This window comes from Hyperolius riggenbachi, chromosome 4 (genome assembly GCF_040937935.1).
Source record: "Hyperolius riggenbachi isolate aHypRig1 chromosome 4, aHypRig1.pri, whole genome shotgun sequence".
In the NCBI taxonomy this organism is placed as follows: domain Eukaryota; kingdom Metazoa; phylum Chordata; class Amphibia; order Anura; family Hyperoliidae; genus Hyperolius; species Hyperolius riggenbachi.
The window spans coordinates 247,818,026-247,837,029 of record NC_090649.1 but is presented as its reverse complement, the minus strand read 5'-3'; the positions used below and the strand labels follow the sequence as shown (position 1 = coordinate 247,837,029).

The 19,004-nt window shown below is 41.2% G+C and overlaps 1 protein-coding gene across 19 annotated transcripts in view; it reads left to right on the top strand.

Annotated features, from left to right (window-relative positions):
* SNAP91 (synaptosome associated protein 91) overlaps positions 1 to 19,004 on the top strand; it is a 195,083-nt gene that overhangs the window by 100,721 nt on the left and 75,358 nt on the right. For 17 of the 19 annotated variants that reach the window (XM_068281569.1, XM_068281568.1, XM_068281565.1 and 14 more), the window contains exons 5-11: positions 3,873 to 3,975; positions 5,603 to 5,696; positions 10,434 to 10,545; positions 12,469 to 12,575; positions 12,851 to 12,892; positions 16,419 to 16,439; positions 18,290 to 18,354. In XM_068281569.1, coding sequence (XP_068137670.1) covers positions 3,873 to 3,975; positions 5,603 to 5,696; positions 10,434 to 10,545; positions 12,469 to 12,575; positions 12,851 to 12,892; positions 16,419 to 16,439; positions 18,290 to 18,354 — 544 coding nt within the window. The remainder of the gene's footprint in view (positions 1 to 3,872; positions 3,976 to 5,602; positions 5,697 to 10,433; positions 10,546 to 12,468; positions 12,576 to 12,850; positions 12,893 to 16,418; positions 16,440 to 18,289; positions 18,355 to 19,004) is intronic. The other 2 variants (XM_068281572.1, XM_068281564.1) reach the window with 1 other exon arrangement.

Genomic DNA, 19,004 nt, shown 5'->3' with positions numbered 1-19,004 from the left:
TAATAAATTTGCCCCATTAGAAGTGACAGTGTATAAACAACAACGACGGTTCTTCTATGTGTGTATAAGGATTAGAGAACTGAGGGATTGTCAGTGAGCTGTATGTAATACTGTATGTATGTATTACAGTGATGCAGGATTATGTAAATTTATGTAGCATGATGGTGGACCAATGGTATACTGCCGAAGGTGACATTTGAATGGTCATTTTCAAGCTGCTTAAATCTGTATACAAAATTTGCACAATCCTGCATCTACTCAGAATTATTATATGTATTCAAATTTCTATCCCTACTGAAGAATCACTCTGCAGTCAGGACTTTCAGCCATGCCTCCTACTTATCCACATAGCCACATATCAGCTCTGCAAAAGGCTTGCCTCAAGTCATGTGTGGATAGAGGCATGGCTAACTCCCATGAAACCAATTTGTGGACATGGCCACACCCCTTTGCTACTATATGACTGTAAGCCAGACTCTCTTTTTTGGGGGTTGGGTAGAGGAGGCATGGCTACACTCGTGCCAAAACATATATATATATATATATATATATATATATATATATATATATATATATATATATATATATATATATATATATATAGATAGATAGGGCAAGTACACAAAGTGCTGGAGAAAATATCAGAACTGGCATTGTAGAGGCAGGTAAGGCTTTATACAAAGCATCCTTACCCTTAACAAAAGCTGTGGCAAGTATGACTCTAGCTTGCTTTAATATCACTAGAATCCAGCATTAATAGCTTCCTGTAGCCTCCTTGCTACCTAGAATAAAGTCCCATCATCTGTACATTGCACAGTTACAGTGTGCTTCCGCCTCACACATTGTTGGTGTGACAACCACCTGTTTACCTAGGGAGATGGTAATGGAACCTACATACTGTAATACTCAAGATACTGACATACTTCAGACAATTTACCTACTTGCAAAATGTCATGTGTAATTAGTTCCTATGACATTCTCATCAGGGACTCGTTAATTCAGCTTCAGACAATGCATTTCATACACAAAATAAGCAACGCACATAATGTTATAATTATTATATATGATTATAGTATACAATAAAATCGAAATGGGGCTAATATGACTGTTACTAAAGGGGCCCATACATTACTTGATGTTCCTGGCAGATTGGATCATTGAATCTGCCAGACATATATAACACAGTGGGCTCTATTCATAAAAGGCTTTGCGGTGAAAAAAAATCTTGGAGAGAAAATACCGCATTCGGTATTTTAGACTTCTGTGTGCTAATTCATAAAAATGTTTACAGTTGCGATAGAAGGTTGGGGATTTCCCGAACTAGGCTGGTTCTAGGCTGGCGGTAACATGAGAAGCTGCCTGAGTTGATACGTTTTCTCCTGAAGAGACAGCATTACAATAAAAGAGGCAGCCCCAACTTCCCTTTATATGTGCATTTTTTTTTTTTTTTTAAACTGCCTCTCCTTGCCCTGAAACTGTGCTTAATCTGTCTAGTAGTCTTTTTAAACAATCTATTTAATTGCCACAGCTTAGAAGAACTTCACGAAATGTTACACATGCAGGCTTTCTGATGTGAAATGTGTCTGAAAACAGGTACCCAAGAGGTTAAAAAACACAGCCTGGGGTATTCTGAAAAGTCTTTTTTTGTACTGCTTTCACTGCTGCTGCCTGGGAGATCTGTCTCCATTAACTTTGCTGTTATTCTCTCTTATCCCCTTTTTCTAAACAGAAGGTATTCTCCATCCCAATACCACCTGCTCTAATCTATATTATTTGACATTTAGTAACATGTGTTGAGATAATCCTTGCACAAGGCCGTAATTTACCTCACTGCTCTGGAATTTCATCTTTTCATGCGGTAACAGCTTTTATGAATTGACATTTTGCTAAGTGGTCGGTAAAGTCAGCTGTTTTCAGCATTACCGCATGTGGGAATGCTTTATGAATAGAGCCCATAGTGCCCCTCTCATCATCTTGATCATTCTCTCTGTGAAATTGATCAGAACTTTCAAATTGCATAGGCTGGAAAGATCTTATTCTAAAGGTAGTGGGGTGGTAGTAGTGTTTTTGATTTTGGGCTGACCGTAGAACCGTCAGCCAGTCTCCTCCCCTCCATTTAAAAATGTACCCCCGCCCCCAGGCTTGTAGAGATAGTTAGAAATATGAGCTATGATTAAGAACTAGACGTTCGAAAAACGTCAGCTATGTGACTTTGTGGAATTTGTGTATCCGTCCAGTAATAAAATGTACTTCATTGGACAAGTGTGGACCATTTCGTTTTCATGTGTTCAAGTGGGCTTGCTGACCCGGTCGAGCACTGTCCCAAACTTTGTGTGGGATGCAGCGGTATTCCTTCTTTTTCTAACCCAGGCTTGTAGAGTGTTGCAGAGGAGCATATGCTCACCTCTTCCTGTGTCCTTCCTCCTTCGCTGCCGGGTCACTGGGTACACGTGTCCTCTCCTATGTTGCCGGGGCACAGGGTTATAGGGTACAGGTACTCTGTTAGAATGAAGCGTCTACTGCAATTGTGGACAAGCTCATCCAGACTGTAGCATTAGGCAGCTCATGTACTTTTTTTTTTTTTTTTTTGTGCATGAACATTCATTCTACTGCGCATGCCAAGTCTGGATGCATTCGTCAAAGACCTCGATTGCAGCTATAAGAAGCCTATTTAACTAATGACGTTGACTAGATGTAGAGAGACCCATGGGTTAGAATGGTGGCTGTAGGAAGCGTCTAGATTGAGGTAAGGGCCTGTACACACTGCTGCGCTTTTTAAAATCGCATGCTTTTTTTTAATTGCAAAGTATTTTGAAAAATCATGAAAATCGTGAAGATCTGTACACACTGGGGTGATTTTTCTATTTTCATGAAGGCTTTGCAATTTATAAACGCATGCGATTTTAAAAATGCAGCGCAAGCGCAGCAGCATGTACAGGCTCTAAGCAGGGCCGGCCTTAGGTTTCACATCGCCCTGAGCGTACCAGATTTTGGTGCCCCCCCCCTTCATCCTATTCGCATGCGCGCGCACACCCACGTACGCACACACATGTGCAAGATCCTCTTTTCGTGTATAAAGGCAGATGCCCCCTTTTTGGTGTATATAGGCAGATTCCCCCCCACCCCTTTTAGTGTATACAGGCAGATCCCCCCCCCCCCCTTTAGTATATATAGGCAGATCCCTCTTTAGCTTATATAGGCAGATTCCCCCTCCCCCCCCCCCCCCCCCCTTTGGTGTATATAGGCAGATCCCCCTTTAGTATATATAAACAGATCCCCTTTTAGTGTATATAACTAGGCATATGAATAGTGTATAGTATACAAGCAGATCTTCCTTTAGCGTTTATAGGCACCCTCCCCAACCTGGAGGCAGTTGGGAAATCTCACTTTTCTGTTTGTAGCCGGGGACAGAAAATGGCCAGAAGTCAGGAGTGACAAGCCGGTCTCTCTCTGATTAGTGTGCAGCGCAGACTTCGTCTGTGAGCGAGGGGTGGCACTACTGGCACGGCCAGCTCACACAGACTCGGCAAGCAGCAGGTTCCTGGAGTCTTTGCCCCCATCACCCCCAGCAGCACCAGGGGGCAGAGCTACCACTCGCAGCAGCCACAGACTGATCCGGAGCCCGCAGCCAGCAGGTAGAAATGCTGCCAGAGCCAGTTGATTGCACATCACGTGCGCCCCCCTGGAAGCCGGCGCCCTGAGCGGTCGCTCAGGTCAAAGGCCGGCCATGGCTCGAAGTATCTTGTTTGTTTTTTATTCACTTTAGGTTTCCCTTAAGCACAGACTTGAAAAGTTGAGCTTTAATTCAGTTTCTTGGATATTGGTACTTGTCTTACTGTTCCTATTCTGTATAATTCATTTTGTTCTTCCAGGTTATGACATGTCAACATTCATTAGGCGGTACAGTAGATATCTCAACGAGAAAGCATTTTCCTACAGACAGATGGCATTTGACTTCGCCAGAGTAAAAAAAGGGTAATTATTTCTCTCTTCACAGAATGAGTTCTTAATATATTTTAGTATACTATGTATATTATTAATTTATTTGTAGTGATTATTTAAATTCAGTTTTTATACTATGTAGTTCAGACAAATAAGAAAAAGAGAGAAAAAAGCAGCTCTATGTGTATGTCCATTTTGCAGCTATGTTGGGGGTAGGGGAATTAAGCTGTGTATACTGACTGCTACTATAACCATATCAAAATCCTGCAGGGATTGACACTCTAAAGCAGGCCATACGCTCATCAGTTCTCATCAGTTTCTCCCGTCGATATACAGTCGAGAAATCTGTGCAGCATTTGGCCTCAATCAAGAGATTTCCAGCTGAAATCGCTTTTATTAGGTTGATTGTTCTGGGTATATCATTTTGGTCGTTCGGTGGCAGATCAGGAGTGTGTTGCTAACAGTGTGAATTCAGTGACCGTTGAGAAGGTAATCTCACCTGTCCATCACACGGCCTGGTCTCTGCTGCTCTCTGGTGTGTCTTTCACTTCCTGTCCAGGGTGCCTGTGTAATGTAATGCAGGGGATAGACACTAGTGGCCTCTAGTGGTAACAGCGCCCCTAGTGCCTGTCCCATGCGCTACACTACACAGGCGCCCAGGGACAGGAAGTGAAGAGGAGCAGCCGGCAGGGACCAGCAGAGACTGGAAATGCGCAGGTGCGGCAGACGGGTGATAACCCCGGAGGGCTGGGATCTTGGCAGGCACACAAATTTTCAAATGCTAAAATCTATTATTGCTTGAACCCTCCTTCAACTTAATCCGGGAGTGTCCTCCTGTGACAATTTATTGGTTGCAGTTGTCCAATTTCTTTCATGATAAAATGGACAGTGTCCCTAGTCCCATCTCTTTATCCCCGGAGTATATGTAATGGGGTTTTGTTAACTCCCCTACTGCTATTGTGCTGGATGAAAAGACTATTTAAAGGCCTCCCCTTAAAAAAAACAACTAGTATTCATTATGTCCAGAAGAGACTGTTGCACATGCTTCCTGTGATCTGACACGTGGAAGAATAGGTCCTAAGGTGGAAATCCTATAAAGTATACAGTATACTTGGGTCCACTGTCGTTTCCAGATAAACTGTTATGCTTTACATGTATTTATTCGAGGGCACTATGTGCAGTGCTTAAATATCCTGCATTGTGGAATCTATTTTACTGTTCAGCAATATATGCCATACAGTGTGCCCTGATGTTGATCCTTTACGATTTGTCTCTCCTCCTTGTAACACTGCCAATGTATGCTGATGTGATGCTGCCTTCTTTGTTCTTGAAAGCTAAATATGTACAGACTATGTAAGGATTTGTTAAGTGCTGTATGTCCTGATCCATTTGTGTTCAATAAACTTTTTATTGGTTTAAAAAATAATCCAGGGCTCTGAATTAGTTATTGTGCAGTTACTTCAGTTGCACTGCAGTATATCTCTCACTGATAACTGATTAGAGGTTATCAAACTCTGGTATTGCTGAGAAAAACATATCTGTGAGCAAGGAACAGATAAAAAGTTCAATAGTGCAAGATTTGTTTGCATGGAAAATTGGGTACACTTTGGTTTTATTTGACACTACATGAGTTAAATATTAATGCTACTTATCCTTACAGAGCTGAGGGTGTGATGAGGACCATGCTGCCAGAAAAATTACTAAAGGGTATGCCAATATTACAAGGACAGATTGATGCTCTGCTGGAGTTTGATGTAAGTGAATTGAATTGTTAATTTTATAGTCCCTACAGTAGGATTGGAATGAATCCTCTCCCCTTGTTACTACAAGCAGCATATCACACCATATATTTGAAAGATCCTTAATGCAGAAATCCTGCAGTGACTTTCTAAATCTGCAGGTTAGAGATTCGGCATAGTGTTGCCAATGAGCTCTTAGCTTGGCCAAGCAGTTCATGTTTGTGCTGTGGCACACCAAATAGACATTGCTGGCTCCATTGATTTAGGGGGAATGATTCTCCATTTGGCTAAGCTGCTTTCCCTTGAAATCTCTCCACTTCCAGTCTGTCACTCAACATGGCTGAGTTTTTCCAGTCATGTCACAACTCTGGACACTTTATCACATGGTTCAAAGTGACATTTGGTTTCAGACTGATACTTTGTCTGGGGTGTCAGCAAATATTTAACTGCACAGGAGAAAATTCAGGGTCTAAACTGACTATTCTGCTTTCTATTTTCCCCTGCAGAAGTCAGCCCATGCAAAATATTTGTGTCTAAACAGGGGCGCCTCATGTAGGCCTCCTTATATCCCCCACCCCAACTTCTCTCGAGCTTACCCCAAGAAAGGGGAGCAGCACCGGTGCCCCAAAGACACTTTCACTGGGAGCAGCAAATCCACAGGGGGGTCCCCCCCGCCCCCCAAGCGTGGCCACTACCCAGTGGGAACGGTCCACTGTTGCACCCCCCCCCCCCCCCTAAAAAAAGAAAAAAAAAAGAGGATTCCTAGCTGATAGTGAATTGCAAGAGCATGCAAATGGCATGACCTGGGGGCCATGATCACCAACATCACCAATAAGTATCAGCAATTATTTACATTTTCTAGTTCAAATTCATTGTTTTAGCAACACGTATAGGTATCAGTCTATTTAGGCTGGAAGCCAAGCTTGGTTGTACAGACAATACAGTATGTTCGTCAGTATAAAGGGGCATCTATTTCTAGTCACATAATTTAGTCAATAATGAGAACAAAGTCTCGCTTGTGATTCTCTCTAAAGCAGGGGTGGCAAACTCAAATACAAAGTGGGCCGAAATTGTAGATTGGGACCTAGTCGTGGGCCAAAATTGTACACTGGGGTCTAGTCAAGGGCCAACCTCAATGTCTACTGGCCACCTTCCTCTCTTATAAAGCTCTCTGTTTAGAGATCCTCCCTCCCCTATACAGTTCCCTGGTGTCTATAGACCCCCAGCCTCCCCTATACAGTTCCCTAGTGTTTAGTGCTTTTCCAATCCCTCCCCATATGGCCGCCTGCCTGGTGTTCTAGGGCTTCACCTTCAATATTGCTTCCCTGGTAGTCTAGAGTGGGCCAAACCTAAAGTAAAGTGGGGAAACCACTTGAGGGCCAAATGTAATGGCTCTGAGGGCCAAATTTGGCCCGTGGGCCAGAGTTTGACATGCATGGTCTAGATTTAGATCCATATGAAACTGTTTACAAAACTGCAATTATCACAGTAAGGGCTTGATTCACTAAGACAAATAGCATGCCTTATCAAAGTTAACATGACTTATTACAGTTAACACGCCTTATCAGAGTAGCATAGCGAGCACTAGAAACCCGCAGAGGCTCAGGGCAGGACGAGTGGAGCTCTCGTCATTGCCAATTAGCAGGCATAAGTTTGCTAAGCTACTCTGATAGGCGCCTTTTTTGGCGCGTTTTGCTGTTTGCGCTGCGACTTTAACGTTGCATCAAACCGCAATGTCCCACTGTGAATCTAGCCTCAGAGTATTTCCTTATCCACTAGAGATGAATAATATAGAAATTGCGGAATACTGCAGTGTCATAAAAAGCATTACAAAGTAGTTCAGCTATGTTTTCCTGACTCCTTCATAATTCATCTGGTTAGTATGCTTTAAATGCCAATTAAAATGGTTTTAATGCAGATTATAGGTAATCCCATGATTATGAAGGAGGCTAGCCAAATCAACATAGTTTTTAAAATGTGTGCCTGTTGCTTTCCTACATTTTAACAGCTGAAAGCAAACAGAAGAAACCTTTTGATGGATTTCATAGGATAGCATTTTACAGACTGTGTCACATTGAGTTTTGCAGATATGAATACCACCCATGCTAATACGTGATATTAAGCTTTGCTTGGTCAAAATGAAATCCTACCAGATCTATACACCACAAGAATGTTTGCAAACAATATGTTGGATTTCTTACCTTGTTTTTATCTGCAGAGCGTGATCTAACCATACTACACATCGGTGGCAGAAAGCCAACAAAGTACTGCAGAGCACTTCCACTTGTCCACTCAATACTAATAAGCTCTAATCCGGGGAGAAGGGGTGGGCACCATAGCAGTCCCGATGTCCCATATCAACCTCCCTTGTTATGTTAATACATATGATTTCCAGTAACAATGGTGTTAAAGGAGTCTTAGGCCACATACAGCAGTTGCTGCTTAGGTTGATCAGAAATAGAGGCAGGATATGCCAGAGACAGAATTGGGTTAACATAACCAGATCATATCAATTGCAGTGATTATTTACAGTTTGTCAAAACTGCAACAAGCTACGATATTGGCAAAAAGGAACTCTAGGCAGCTTAAGCAGGGGGGCATTGCAGGCCTTAGGCAAGACCAAGACAGCCAAATGACATGCATCTACACTCCGGAGTTCAGTCATCAGCTAAGCTAGGTTTGTGCTGGCTTCTTACTAATGTTGCCCTATTTGTAGTTGTCAGGGTGACAAGGAATCATGGGCCAGATGTTTTCTGTGTAGCAAGTGTATCAGCAGAGGGCTGAGGGGGAGTTATTTGGAAATGAGTGCGCTCTCCCTTATGAAACCTCATCATAGCTTGCAGTGGAAGCTGTATAAGCTTGCATGGCAGTAGACCATGGAGGCCCCGATCGCTGCTCCTCCAAGTCTTTCTCCAATCCAGTCAACCAGCTCTAAAGGTGCAGAAAGCATTAACATAATCCTCATGCTGTCTCTGCTAATACTGGTTATTCACCTGCCAGCAAGGGTTAGGAGAGCCTGACAGGCGGAGGAGCTCATTGTCAAGTCCTCTAGGCTCTGTGTCTCCTGCAGAACAGCTTTATTTTCCTTATTCCCAGTCACTCCAGCGAACCTTAACTTAGGCAGTATCAAAGAGGAGGCCACTTGCTTTCACCCACCCTCACAGTTAAATTTAAAACTGTCAGTTGTTTTCAATCCCTCTACTGAGGTTTCATCTCATAGAAATATGCCTTTGGGGATCAAAAGTCATTGTCAATTCCTACTTGGTGGATCTCAAGCCATCACTGTTTTTAAAGAGACTCTGTAACACAATGTTCAGCCTTATTTCTTCTATCTTATAAGTTCCTATACCTGTTCTAATGTGGTCTGTCTTACTGCAGCCTTTCCTAGTTGCACAGTGGCTGTATTATCTCTGTTATATAATCTAATCTTCTTTCCTCTAACGGCTTTGTCGGGCTCAGGCAGGAATGTGCTGCTCTTGTGATAGGATAGAAGTTATGCACACCCTCTCCACTCCCCCTCCAGGCTCTGCATGAGTCACAGACTGAGCTTCTCTCAGCCTATCACATGCTGGTTAGCAGCCATGTCTTTTGTTTGTAAACACTGCCTAAAACTGGCAATTACAAGCCAGGATTGCAGCAGGGCGTGGCAGAAACAGCAAAGAGGGGCCCAGGAGAACATAATGAATAGACTGGTATGCTTTTTATTGTAAGAATTTTAGAGTACAGATTCTCTTTAACAAAAGGTGGCCCTTTCCTACACCAACAAGTATTTGGAAACATATTTATGGCACCGTTGCACTCTGTTGGAAAATTGGTTTACATCACCACCAGTGTGTGGTCCAGCATGTATGGTCTGAGTTGCCATATTTCTTCACTGGGTCACACTGCTGAGTGCTGGAAGGTGGCTACTGAAGCCAAAAAGACCAGCAGAACAGCTAGGCAACTGGCATTGTTTAATAGTAAATAAATATGGCAGCCCCTATATTTCTCCCACAATGGGATCACTAAAGGAAAATATAATCTTTTGTGGAAAAAAATCCTTTCATGATTCAGATGATCTGACTGAGCAGCTGAACAGAAAGTGCTTACTAGGTGTATCAGCAGATGAACGTTACAGACTCTGCAGAGGGAGATTTTGGGTGTGGTGTTCACCAAACCATGTACATTGTCATGGCTGCAACTAAGCATGTTTTGAATTATCTGCCATGTCTGGCTGAAGACAAATTGAAGGTAATTTTTATAAATCCTTACAATACAAAATGGCTTGTATCACATTGATCTATCAATTTTTCAATAAAAGTTTTTTTTCTTTTTTTTTTAGTTGTGTTTTTTTTTTTTTTTTTTTTTTTTTTTTTTTCCTTTAAGTGGACCTTTACTAAGCGATTGGGGTAGCTGCTGGTGTATGACATTCCCTTCTGCTAACCAATATATAGTAACGAAACAAAAAGTAATGTTTAGTGAATTGTTATGAGCCAACCACTGCCCAAATGTCCAGCCTGCTTATGTAATGATAGCTGTAATACCACTCTATGGTGGTAGGAGTGTTCAATTCACTACACAAAGCAGTGTATATTTTTAATTATATTAAGATATCTCTCACAAAGCGTCTCGACAATTCAGAACCACAAATGAGGATAGACAATAGTTTTTACTGTGTGTTGATATTTCACATATTTAGCCATGCATGCTTGTAAAGACTGAATCTGGATGAATAACCTGTGTGAAAAAAAAACTGCTTTGTTTTGTTAACAGGTTCATCCGAATGAGTTGACAAATGGTGTTATAAATGCTGCTTTTATGCTTCTTTTCAAAGATCTCATCAAGCTTTTTGCTTGTTATAATGATGGAATTATTAATTTATTGGGTAAGTATATTTATGAATATGCCAAAAATATGTAACTGTGGTTCCTAGCTAGTGGCTTGGGCTTTGTACCCATCATGTTGTATTAACATGTTCTCCAATTAGGCTCCTTGTTTAGAAATAGTGTTTATGTCGCCTTATATGGCTCTGTGAAAATAATTGGCTTGTTAACTCGGACTTTTAACTCTGCTTATGTGGATGTGTCTTACATCTTGTCCTCAAATTCTGACCCTCCTCAGGTTTCCTTTAGAATTGCCACATGCAGCTCTGCTTTCTAAATTTAACCAGCCAGACTTTCCTCTGGGAGTTTTGGCAGAGGTTTAGGATGGTGACTAAATTAAGGCATTTATAAAAGACACTTCCTTAAATCTATTAGAGATACTGAGTTTTTTTCTTTTTCAGTCCAGTCAACTTTGTCATAAAGCCTGTACTGTATTTAGTAACTCTGACTTGAAAGGATACCATAGCCCATTTTAAAATGTAAAAACTGGTATGTGTATGAGTCTCTCCTCATGCCCACCGCTCCCCCATTCTCCTCCGTTAGTAGTGTAATGTCCTCTTGAAGCTACTTCCGGGTTGAGAGGGTCAGTGAGCACTGCACAGGTGCTGCCTGGTGATGCACGTTCTTGATCTAGCAGCCTGTAGCATTCTGTGCATGTGCTCTATGTAGTTGTGACATAGTGCACATGCACTTTTGCAGATACAATCAGCTTATTAGATATAAAGATATACTAGCCAGGTTGTAGTAAAATGTTAAAACCTATTGATTTTGGTTTTGCCACACAAGTGATGGTCCTGATTTATAGCGGGCTTCCAAGTGTTCTCTGAGATTGTGGCCTTTTTTTTTTTAATTTGCAGCTATTGATTTCATCACTCCAGTCCTGGCTTTTTCTGGGGTTTAGTCCCCTTTTCACTGATTAAGTTAACTCAAAGTTGTAAAGCAAAAAAAAAGTTGCTTTTTTTTATCTGTTTGTAGTTTATTTCATGTGGAAGCAGCATGTTTGTGTATGTTGGGAGAAAGTGAGGGCAATGTCCACAGTAGAGATGGGTACCAACTGCCATCTAATGGATTCATTTTAACATACACTTGTATTGCTGGAGATAGTGGCTCAGAATTAGGCCACATACACACATCAGACCATAGTCTTTGGAAAATGAAAGATCACAGACCAATTTTACCCCCTTCCATGTAGTATGAGAGCCAAACCTACACAGTCTATTCTATGGAGCTGAACTCCCCATCAAAAAAAAAAAAAATCTTTGCAAGATGCTGCACACACAGATGCTGTACAGACACAAAAGATCAGTATCTGCAAAAGATCTGTTCCTGCCAAAGATCCGTTCCTGAAAATTGCATTCATAGTCTATGAGATCTGCAGATCATTATACACACCTTGTTTAACTGACATTCATCTGCAGATCAGACAATCATCTGCAGATCTGAAAATCCATCCTGGTGGATCTGATCTGCAGATGAATGTCTGTTAAACAAGGTGTGTATGATGATCTGCAGATCTCATAGACTATGAATGCATTTTGCAGGAACGGATCTTTTGCAGGAACGGATCTTTTGCAGGAACGGATCTTTTGCATGTGTACAGCATCTGTGTGTGCAGCATCTTGCAAAGCTTTCTGTCTGATGGGGAGTTCAGCTCCATAGAATACACTGTAGGTATGGCTCTCATACTACATGGAAGGGGGTAAAATTGGTCTGTGATCTTTCATTTTCCAAAGACTATGGTCTGATGTGTGTATGAGCCTTTAGATATGTGCAGCTGACGATGATTTTCTGGAACAGCAGATGTAAGTATTGTATACTGCACAGATCTTTTTGTTAGGCAATTGTATGAGCGAAAACCAGTACAAATGTTTGCATTCCAGTATACAAAGATGTTTGACTTTTATTTCCTTTTTTGTTTGCTTTAGAGAAATTTTTTGAAATGAAGAAAAGTCAATGTAAAGATGCTCTAGAAATTTATAAGAGATTCCTGACCCGAATGACTAGGGTTTCAGAGTTTATGAAAGTAGCAGAGGTAAGATTGTTTTGTTTTTTTTAACTCTGGTGCATACATTGTAATTGTTTAGTTCAAATATTAGGCTATTAATCTAGAATTATATGCATTGTTATCTGCACTTATATTAGACATTTGTTAGGCTCGGTTCACATTAGCTTTTGCCAACTGAACCAGCCGTACTATTCCATGGTGCGTTTCGCTGAACGGACAAAAATGTTTTAGTTTTGTGAAGTTCTGCTATGTGCTGAATTATCTGCAGATTATGTCAGATGCTTGTTATTTTTACATTACAGCAAGTTGGCATTGACAAAGGTGATATCCCAGACCTTACCCAGGTAAGTGACAATTGTTCTAGAATACTGTATTTGTCACATGTAGACATATTTCAGTAGGTTTTCCAGCTTTGTAATGAAGAAGCTAATACCATGCATTTGACTTTTGATACAGGAGTGTCTCCATAAATGTTATGATTGTTGGAAGAGATGGGCCATTGACATGCTAAGAATACTGGCTTGAATGCAAATTGTACGCAACTTGAAATTGTGCCAATCAAACACGCCTCTTGCTGATTTGGTTTGGCCCTCTACTAAGCTCTATACGGCAAGCATTGAGTTTGCATGCAAGCTGGAATTATTAGCATATCATTTACCATCTCTAGTGGTATGGCAGTGCTTTGGTTTTCTTAGCTAGTGGGGTAGCTGCTATATTTGCTGAAGCTTGTAGCTGATTATCAGCTGGCCCAGGCACATTATGGTGGGCACCGTCTGCTCATTGGGGCCCTCTCATAAGCAAACATGCATTTAGCTTAAGGAAGAAAATAAAACCCCACATGGCACACAGAGGAAATCTGCAGTGCACGGTGAAAAAAATGAAGTACTCCCTTATCAATCAGGTGCTGCTAATCAAATTCACTTAATTGATCATCAGCAAGTGTTGCCACCTCGATAAATGTTAGTTTTGGTAATTTGCTGGTCTGGATCATTGATATGTGCGTTAACAATATGCCAAGGAGGATAGACATCAGCAAAGACCTTGGAGAAGCAACTCGTGCTACCCATCAATCTGAGAGAGGTTTTAATACCGTTTGAAAGCCATCATTGTTTCTTCACTCATAGTTTATCCATTCCAGGTCATTTTTGTAAAAAAAAAAAAAATAGGCATGGCTGAATCTGTTGTGGGTGTACACCTGAAGTTAGATTTACATCATTCTGAAACTTGCAAAGGACCAGATAATTTTTTTTTAATGCTCTTGGTATGTAGAACTTTAGAAAGGGAAAGGGGGTGTTCTTTCCTTTTATCTTGTGACTGTATTGATGTAACGAAGTTTTATGTACAGTACATCACAAAAATTATTATACAAAATAACAATTCCATCATGGTAAATGTAACAGACCTTTTATGTCAGCATAGTACAAAGTTATTCCATTTCTTTTCTTATTTTAAAGGTAACTGTAGGTGAGATGGATGTGGAGGCTGACATTCTTTCCATTTAAACAATGCACATTGCCAGGCTGTCCTGGAGACCCTCTGCCTCTAATACTGAGCCATAGACCCGGAGCATACAAATCAGATGTTTCTCACAAAGTTAGATCGGAAATTAGATACATGCAGAATAGCTGCATGCTTGTTTCTGGTGTGTGATTCAGATTTTTCTGACCAGAAAGAAATCAGAAATATCAGCTGGACTGCCAGGCAACTATAGTGGGATACGAAAGTTTGGACAACCTTGTTAATTATCGTGATTTTCCTGTATAAATCGTTGGTTGTTATGATAAAACATGTCAGTTAAATATATCATATAGGAGACACACACAGTGATATTTGAGAAGTGAAATGAAGTTTATTGGATTTACAGAGATTGCGCAATAATTGTTTAAATAAAATTAGGCAGGTGCATAAATTTGGGCATTTTATTATTTGTTATTTTATTGATTCCAAAACCTTTAGAACTAATTATTGGAACTCAAATTGGCTTGGTAAGCTCAATGACCCCTGACCTACATACACAGGTGAATCCTATTATGAGAAAGCGTATTTAAGGGGGTCAGTTGTAAGTTTTTTGCAGTCTTTTTTTTTTTTTTTTTTTTTTTTTACTCTGAAGAGTAGCAACATGGGGGTCTCAAAACAACTCAAATGTCCTGAACACAAAGATTGTTCACCCTCATGATTTAGGGGAAGGATACAGAAAGCTGTTGCAGAGATTTCAGCTGTAGGTTTCCACAGTTAGGAACATATTGAGGAAACGGAAGACCACAGGCTCAGTTCAAGTTACGGCTCGAAGTGGCAGACCAAGAAAAATCTCGGATAAACAGAAGCGATGAATGGTGAGAACAGTCAGAGTCAACCCACAGACCAGCACCAAAGACCTACAACATAATCTTGCTGCAGATGGAGTCACTTTGCATTGTTCAACCATTCAGCGCACTTTACACCAAGAGATGCCGTATGCGAGAGTGATGCAGAGGAAGCCTTTTGTCCGCCAACAGCACAAACCGAGCCGTTTGAGGTATGCTAAAGCACATTTGGACAAGCCAGCTTCATTTTGGAATAAGGTGCTGTGGACTGATAAAAGTAAAATTGAGTTATTTGGGCATAACAAGAGGCGTTATGCATGGAGGAAAAACACAGCATTCCAAGAACAACACCTGCTACCTTCAGTAAAATATGGTGGTGGTTCCATCATGCTGTGGGGCTGTGGGGCCAGTGCAGGGACTGGGATTCTTGTCAAAGTTGAGAGATGCATGGATTCCACTCAGTATCAGCAGATTCTGGAGACCAATGTCCAGGAATCAGTGACAAAGCTGAAGCTGCACCAGCACTGGGTCTTTCAACAAGACAACAACCCTAAACACTGCTCAAAATCCACTAAGGCAATTATGCAGAGGAACAAGTAAAACGTTTTGGAATGGCCTACTCAATCCCCCAGACCTGAATATAATTGAAAATCTGTGCTGTGAGTTAGAGAGCTGTCCATGCTCAGAATCCATCAAACTTGAATGAACTAGAGATGTTTTGTATAGAGGAATGGTCCAAAATACCTTCAACCAGAATTCAGACTCTTGTTGCAACCTACAGGCTGTAATTTCTGCAAAAGGAGGATCTACTAAATATTGATTTCATTTCTTTTTTTTGTGGTCCCTAAATTTATGAACCTGCCTAATTTTTGTTTAAACAATTTTTGCACACTTTCTGTAAATCCAATAAACTTCATTTCACTTCTCAAATATCACTGTGTGTTTCTCCTATATGATATATTTAACGGACATTTTTTTTTTTATCCTAAGAACCAACGATTTATACAGGAAAATCCTGATGATAAACAAGGTTGCCCAAACTTTTGCATCCCACTGTATATATTTTTAAAAATAAAATGTTATGTGACTCATAACTTGTATGCCCAGGTCAGTTAATCCTACATGTTGGGTGAACATAGCAGGAAGGGAAGGAGGTATAGCGAAAATACAGTAGATATTTACCAAGGTTTAGAATGTTCAGTAGGGATGGTCAAGGATATGCCAGTTTGCTGCAGAATTATTTAAGAAAAATGCTGTGTATGCAAAATTATGAGGCTTGAAAATAGATGAGTTGAATTCCACTTTGGCAGGATTCCATTGGTCCATTTTCAAGCTGCATACATTTTCATGCAGAATTTAATAATCCTGCATCAACTCAGAATTGACTGCATGTCATTGACTGTCCCCAATGGTCAGCCAAGGTATGTTGTGTCTGGCATAAAGAAGCTGAAATCCTAGGATCATACATGTGTATATGACACACCTCAGGCATTACTTTACAAATTGACAAGAACTAAAACCATTGTCGGCTAAGGTACGGTATTAATTGTTTGTTTTCCTTTTTAAGGATGGTGTCATCGATGAGCCGGTAATCTTGTTACTGGTGTTCTCTCTAATTCTTTGCTATTGCTAATCCTAATGCAATCCAAACTCTCTCTTTTTTGGAGATCATTGAATTATTTATTTTTCTCTGGGATTTTTTTTCAGTCTAACTTTCTATTCTGTTTCAATTAAAAAGCCTAATATTTTGTGAATGCTCACAAATAACTCTTTCAATAAAGTCTGGTTGAGAAGTGTTTCTATAAATTTCTTACAATCATTGCTCTGTGCACTGTGTGTTTGATTTAAAGGAACAGTTTGCTCAGTGGTTTTGGGTGAATGTGCCTGGTTGGCAAGATCAGCCTGGTCCTTTTTGCCAACATCTCATCTTGTCTTTACACAGTTGTTGACAGAAGGTGTTTCTATTGAATTGTTCTCAATGCATTTGTGTAAAAGCATTGCTGGCAAAATGTAATAGATTGAATAAGATATATGTCCACAGCTTTAATTTGATCCCTCTATACCCAAAACCTATGTGTGGAATCTTCCTTAACAATCAATTTGTTATACTTCTTGCTTGGCATGCTAAAAACTTCATCACTGGGAATCTTTAAATCTTGCCTAATCTAAGCACTTTTCTTATTACTGTTTTAAGTTTGTCTTTTTGGACAAAAGGACATAAAATCACTATGTATCTTTACTGTACTTTTAGTAGCTTCTAACTATACTCTTTACATGTATGCAAATTGTGCTCTTAAAGTGTAATCTCAGTGGCATACATGCACTTACAAGACTGTACAATATTATCAGAAGTGCCACCTAGACACGTCCTATCCTGGGAGGTCTACGTTCCCTTAGGTCTCTTTTCCACAGGAGGCTGAAGACGTTGAATTCACTGCCTGTCCGCTGCTCCCGTTCACTGGTCAGGCACTTGCTAGCTATTGTCACATGCAGTGGACAGGCGGCCCATCTTTGGAGTTGCATCTGAATGTGGCGATTGCCATCCTCAGGCGTGGCATGCTGCATTTTTCTGCGGCCAGGTAACACCACTGCCTGTCAAACAATGACAGTTGTGGTGCTACCAAATGCTTCCATACAGCTACATTATATTGTACCTGAGAGATGCTCGTGGCTCGCAGACGAGTGGCTGCACTGCCTGATAAGTGCGCAGTTAACAACCATCTGATATTATGTGGCTAGCTTGCAAAACTCAAATGAGTTATCACATAATGACAAAGATTTTTGAGAGGTATCTAAAATGGTGATGATGTGACTGCTTTGGTCGATCCAAAGATGGGAGGGGGGGTGATGGGGTGAAAGAAGATCTAAAGTTAGAGCTTCTATCTTCTAGGTCAGGGCTTCCCAACCCAGTCCTCAAGTACCACCAACAGTGCATGTTTTGTGGAATTCCACAGAGATGGTTAATTGGCTCTGCTAAGACACTAATTACCTCACCTGTGACTGTTTGGTGTTTTCTGCAAAACATGCACTGTTGGTGGGCCTTGAGGACAGGGTTGGGAAGCCCTGTTCTGGGTTAGGCTTGGAATACAGAACTAGGGCAAAACAACCAATCTGGAAATGTCAGCAGAAGGCAGAGGAAGTAGAACTGAGAACAACATTCTATCGAAAATTTAAAGACAACCAAGAGCGAACTATAGGTATAGGTAATATAATCCTCATTGTACCCTAACCTAGGATTGGCTATTGAACAGGAGAATAACTCACTCCTTTGCCAGGAAATAGACCTTATTCTTAATAAAAGTGACTTAACAAAAGTGACTAAGAGTCTTTTAACCTTTTAACCTTCTAATAATACTGGACCCTCTAACAAGCTTCCTGTATGTCATTATAGTTGTTCTTTAAAATTAAATAAAATTGATAATTGTTGTCCATTCACAGGCTCCCAGTAGCCTCATGGAGACTTTGGAGCAGCATCTAAATACACTGGAAGGAAAGAAAAACAGGTTAGTATCTATGGTGGGAATTTATAAATGGGCAGCTTGCTGGATAAGGCTACTTGCACACTAAGACGTTGCGTTAGGTGCCACGTTAAGGTCGCATAACGTGCACCTAACGCGACGCCTGGTGCTCTTCGTTGTGGACGTCAGAGTGAGACACGTTGTGCAGCTCACTCTGGCGTCCGTGATGCCGCGATGCGTACTGTTGTGCGCATGCAGCATCACGTGGTCCCGCCGGCCAATCACCGCACAGAGCGGCCGCTCCTGGAAGTAAACACTGCATGTCACAACGTGTAGTGAATATTAATTAGCCATGTGCCTGGCCGCTCTCCGCTCCTCCCCAACATGACTGCGCATGTGCAGACAGTCTAACGCGGCTTAAGCCGCTCTAACGCCGTAGCATGCTGCACTTTCTTAAGAATGTGCAGCGTTACATGTAACGCAACGTGGGCTGTGTGAACAGCCCACTTGTGTTACATTGCTGTGCGTTGGGGAGCGTTACAGGCTGCACTAACGTGCGCCTGTAACGTCTTAGGACTCGTTCCCACTATCGCGAATCTGCATGCGTCCAACGCATGCAGATCCGCACATGTAATGCAAGTGGATGGGCCTGTTTCCACTGTAGCGTTGTTGAGGTGCGTTTTTTTTCAGCGGTA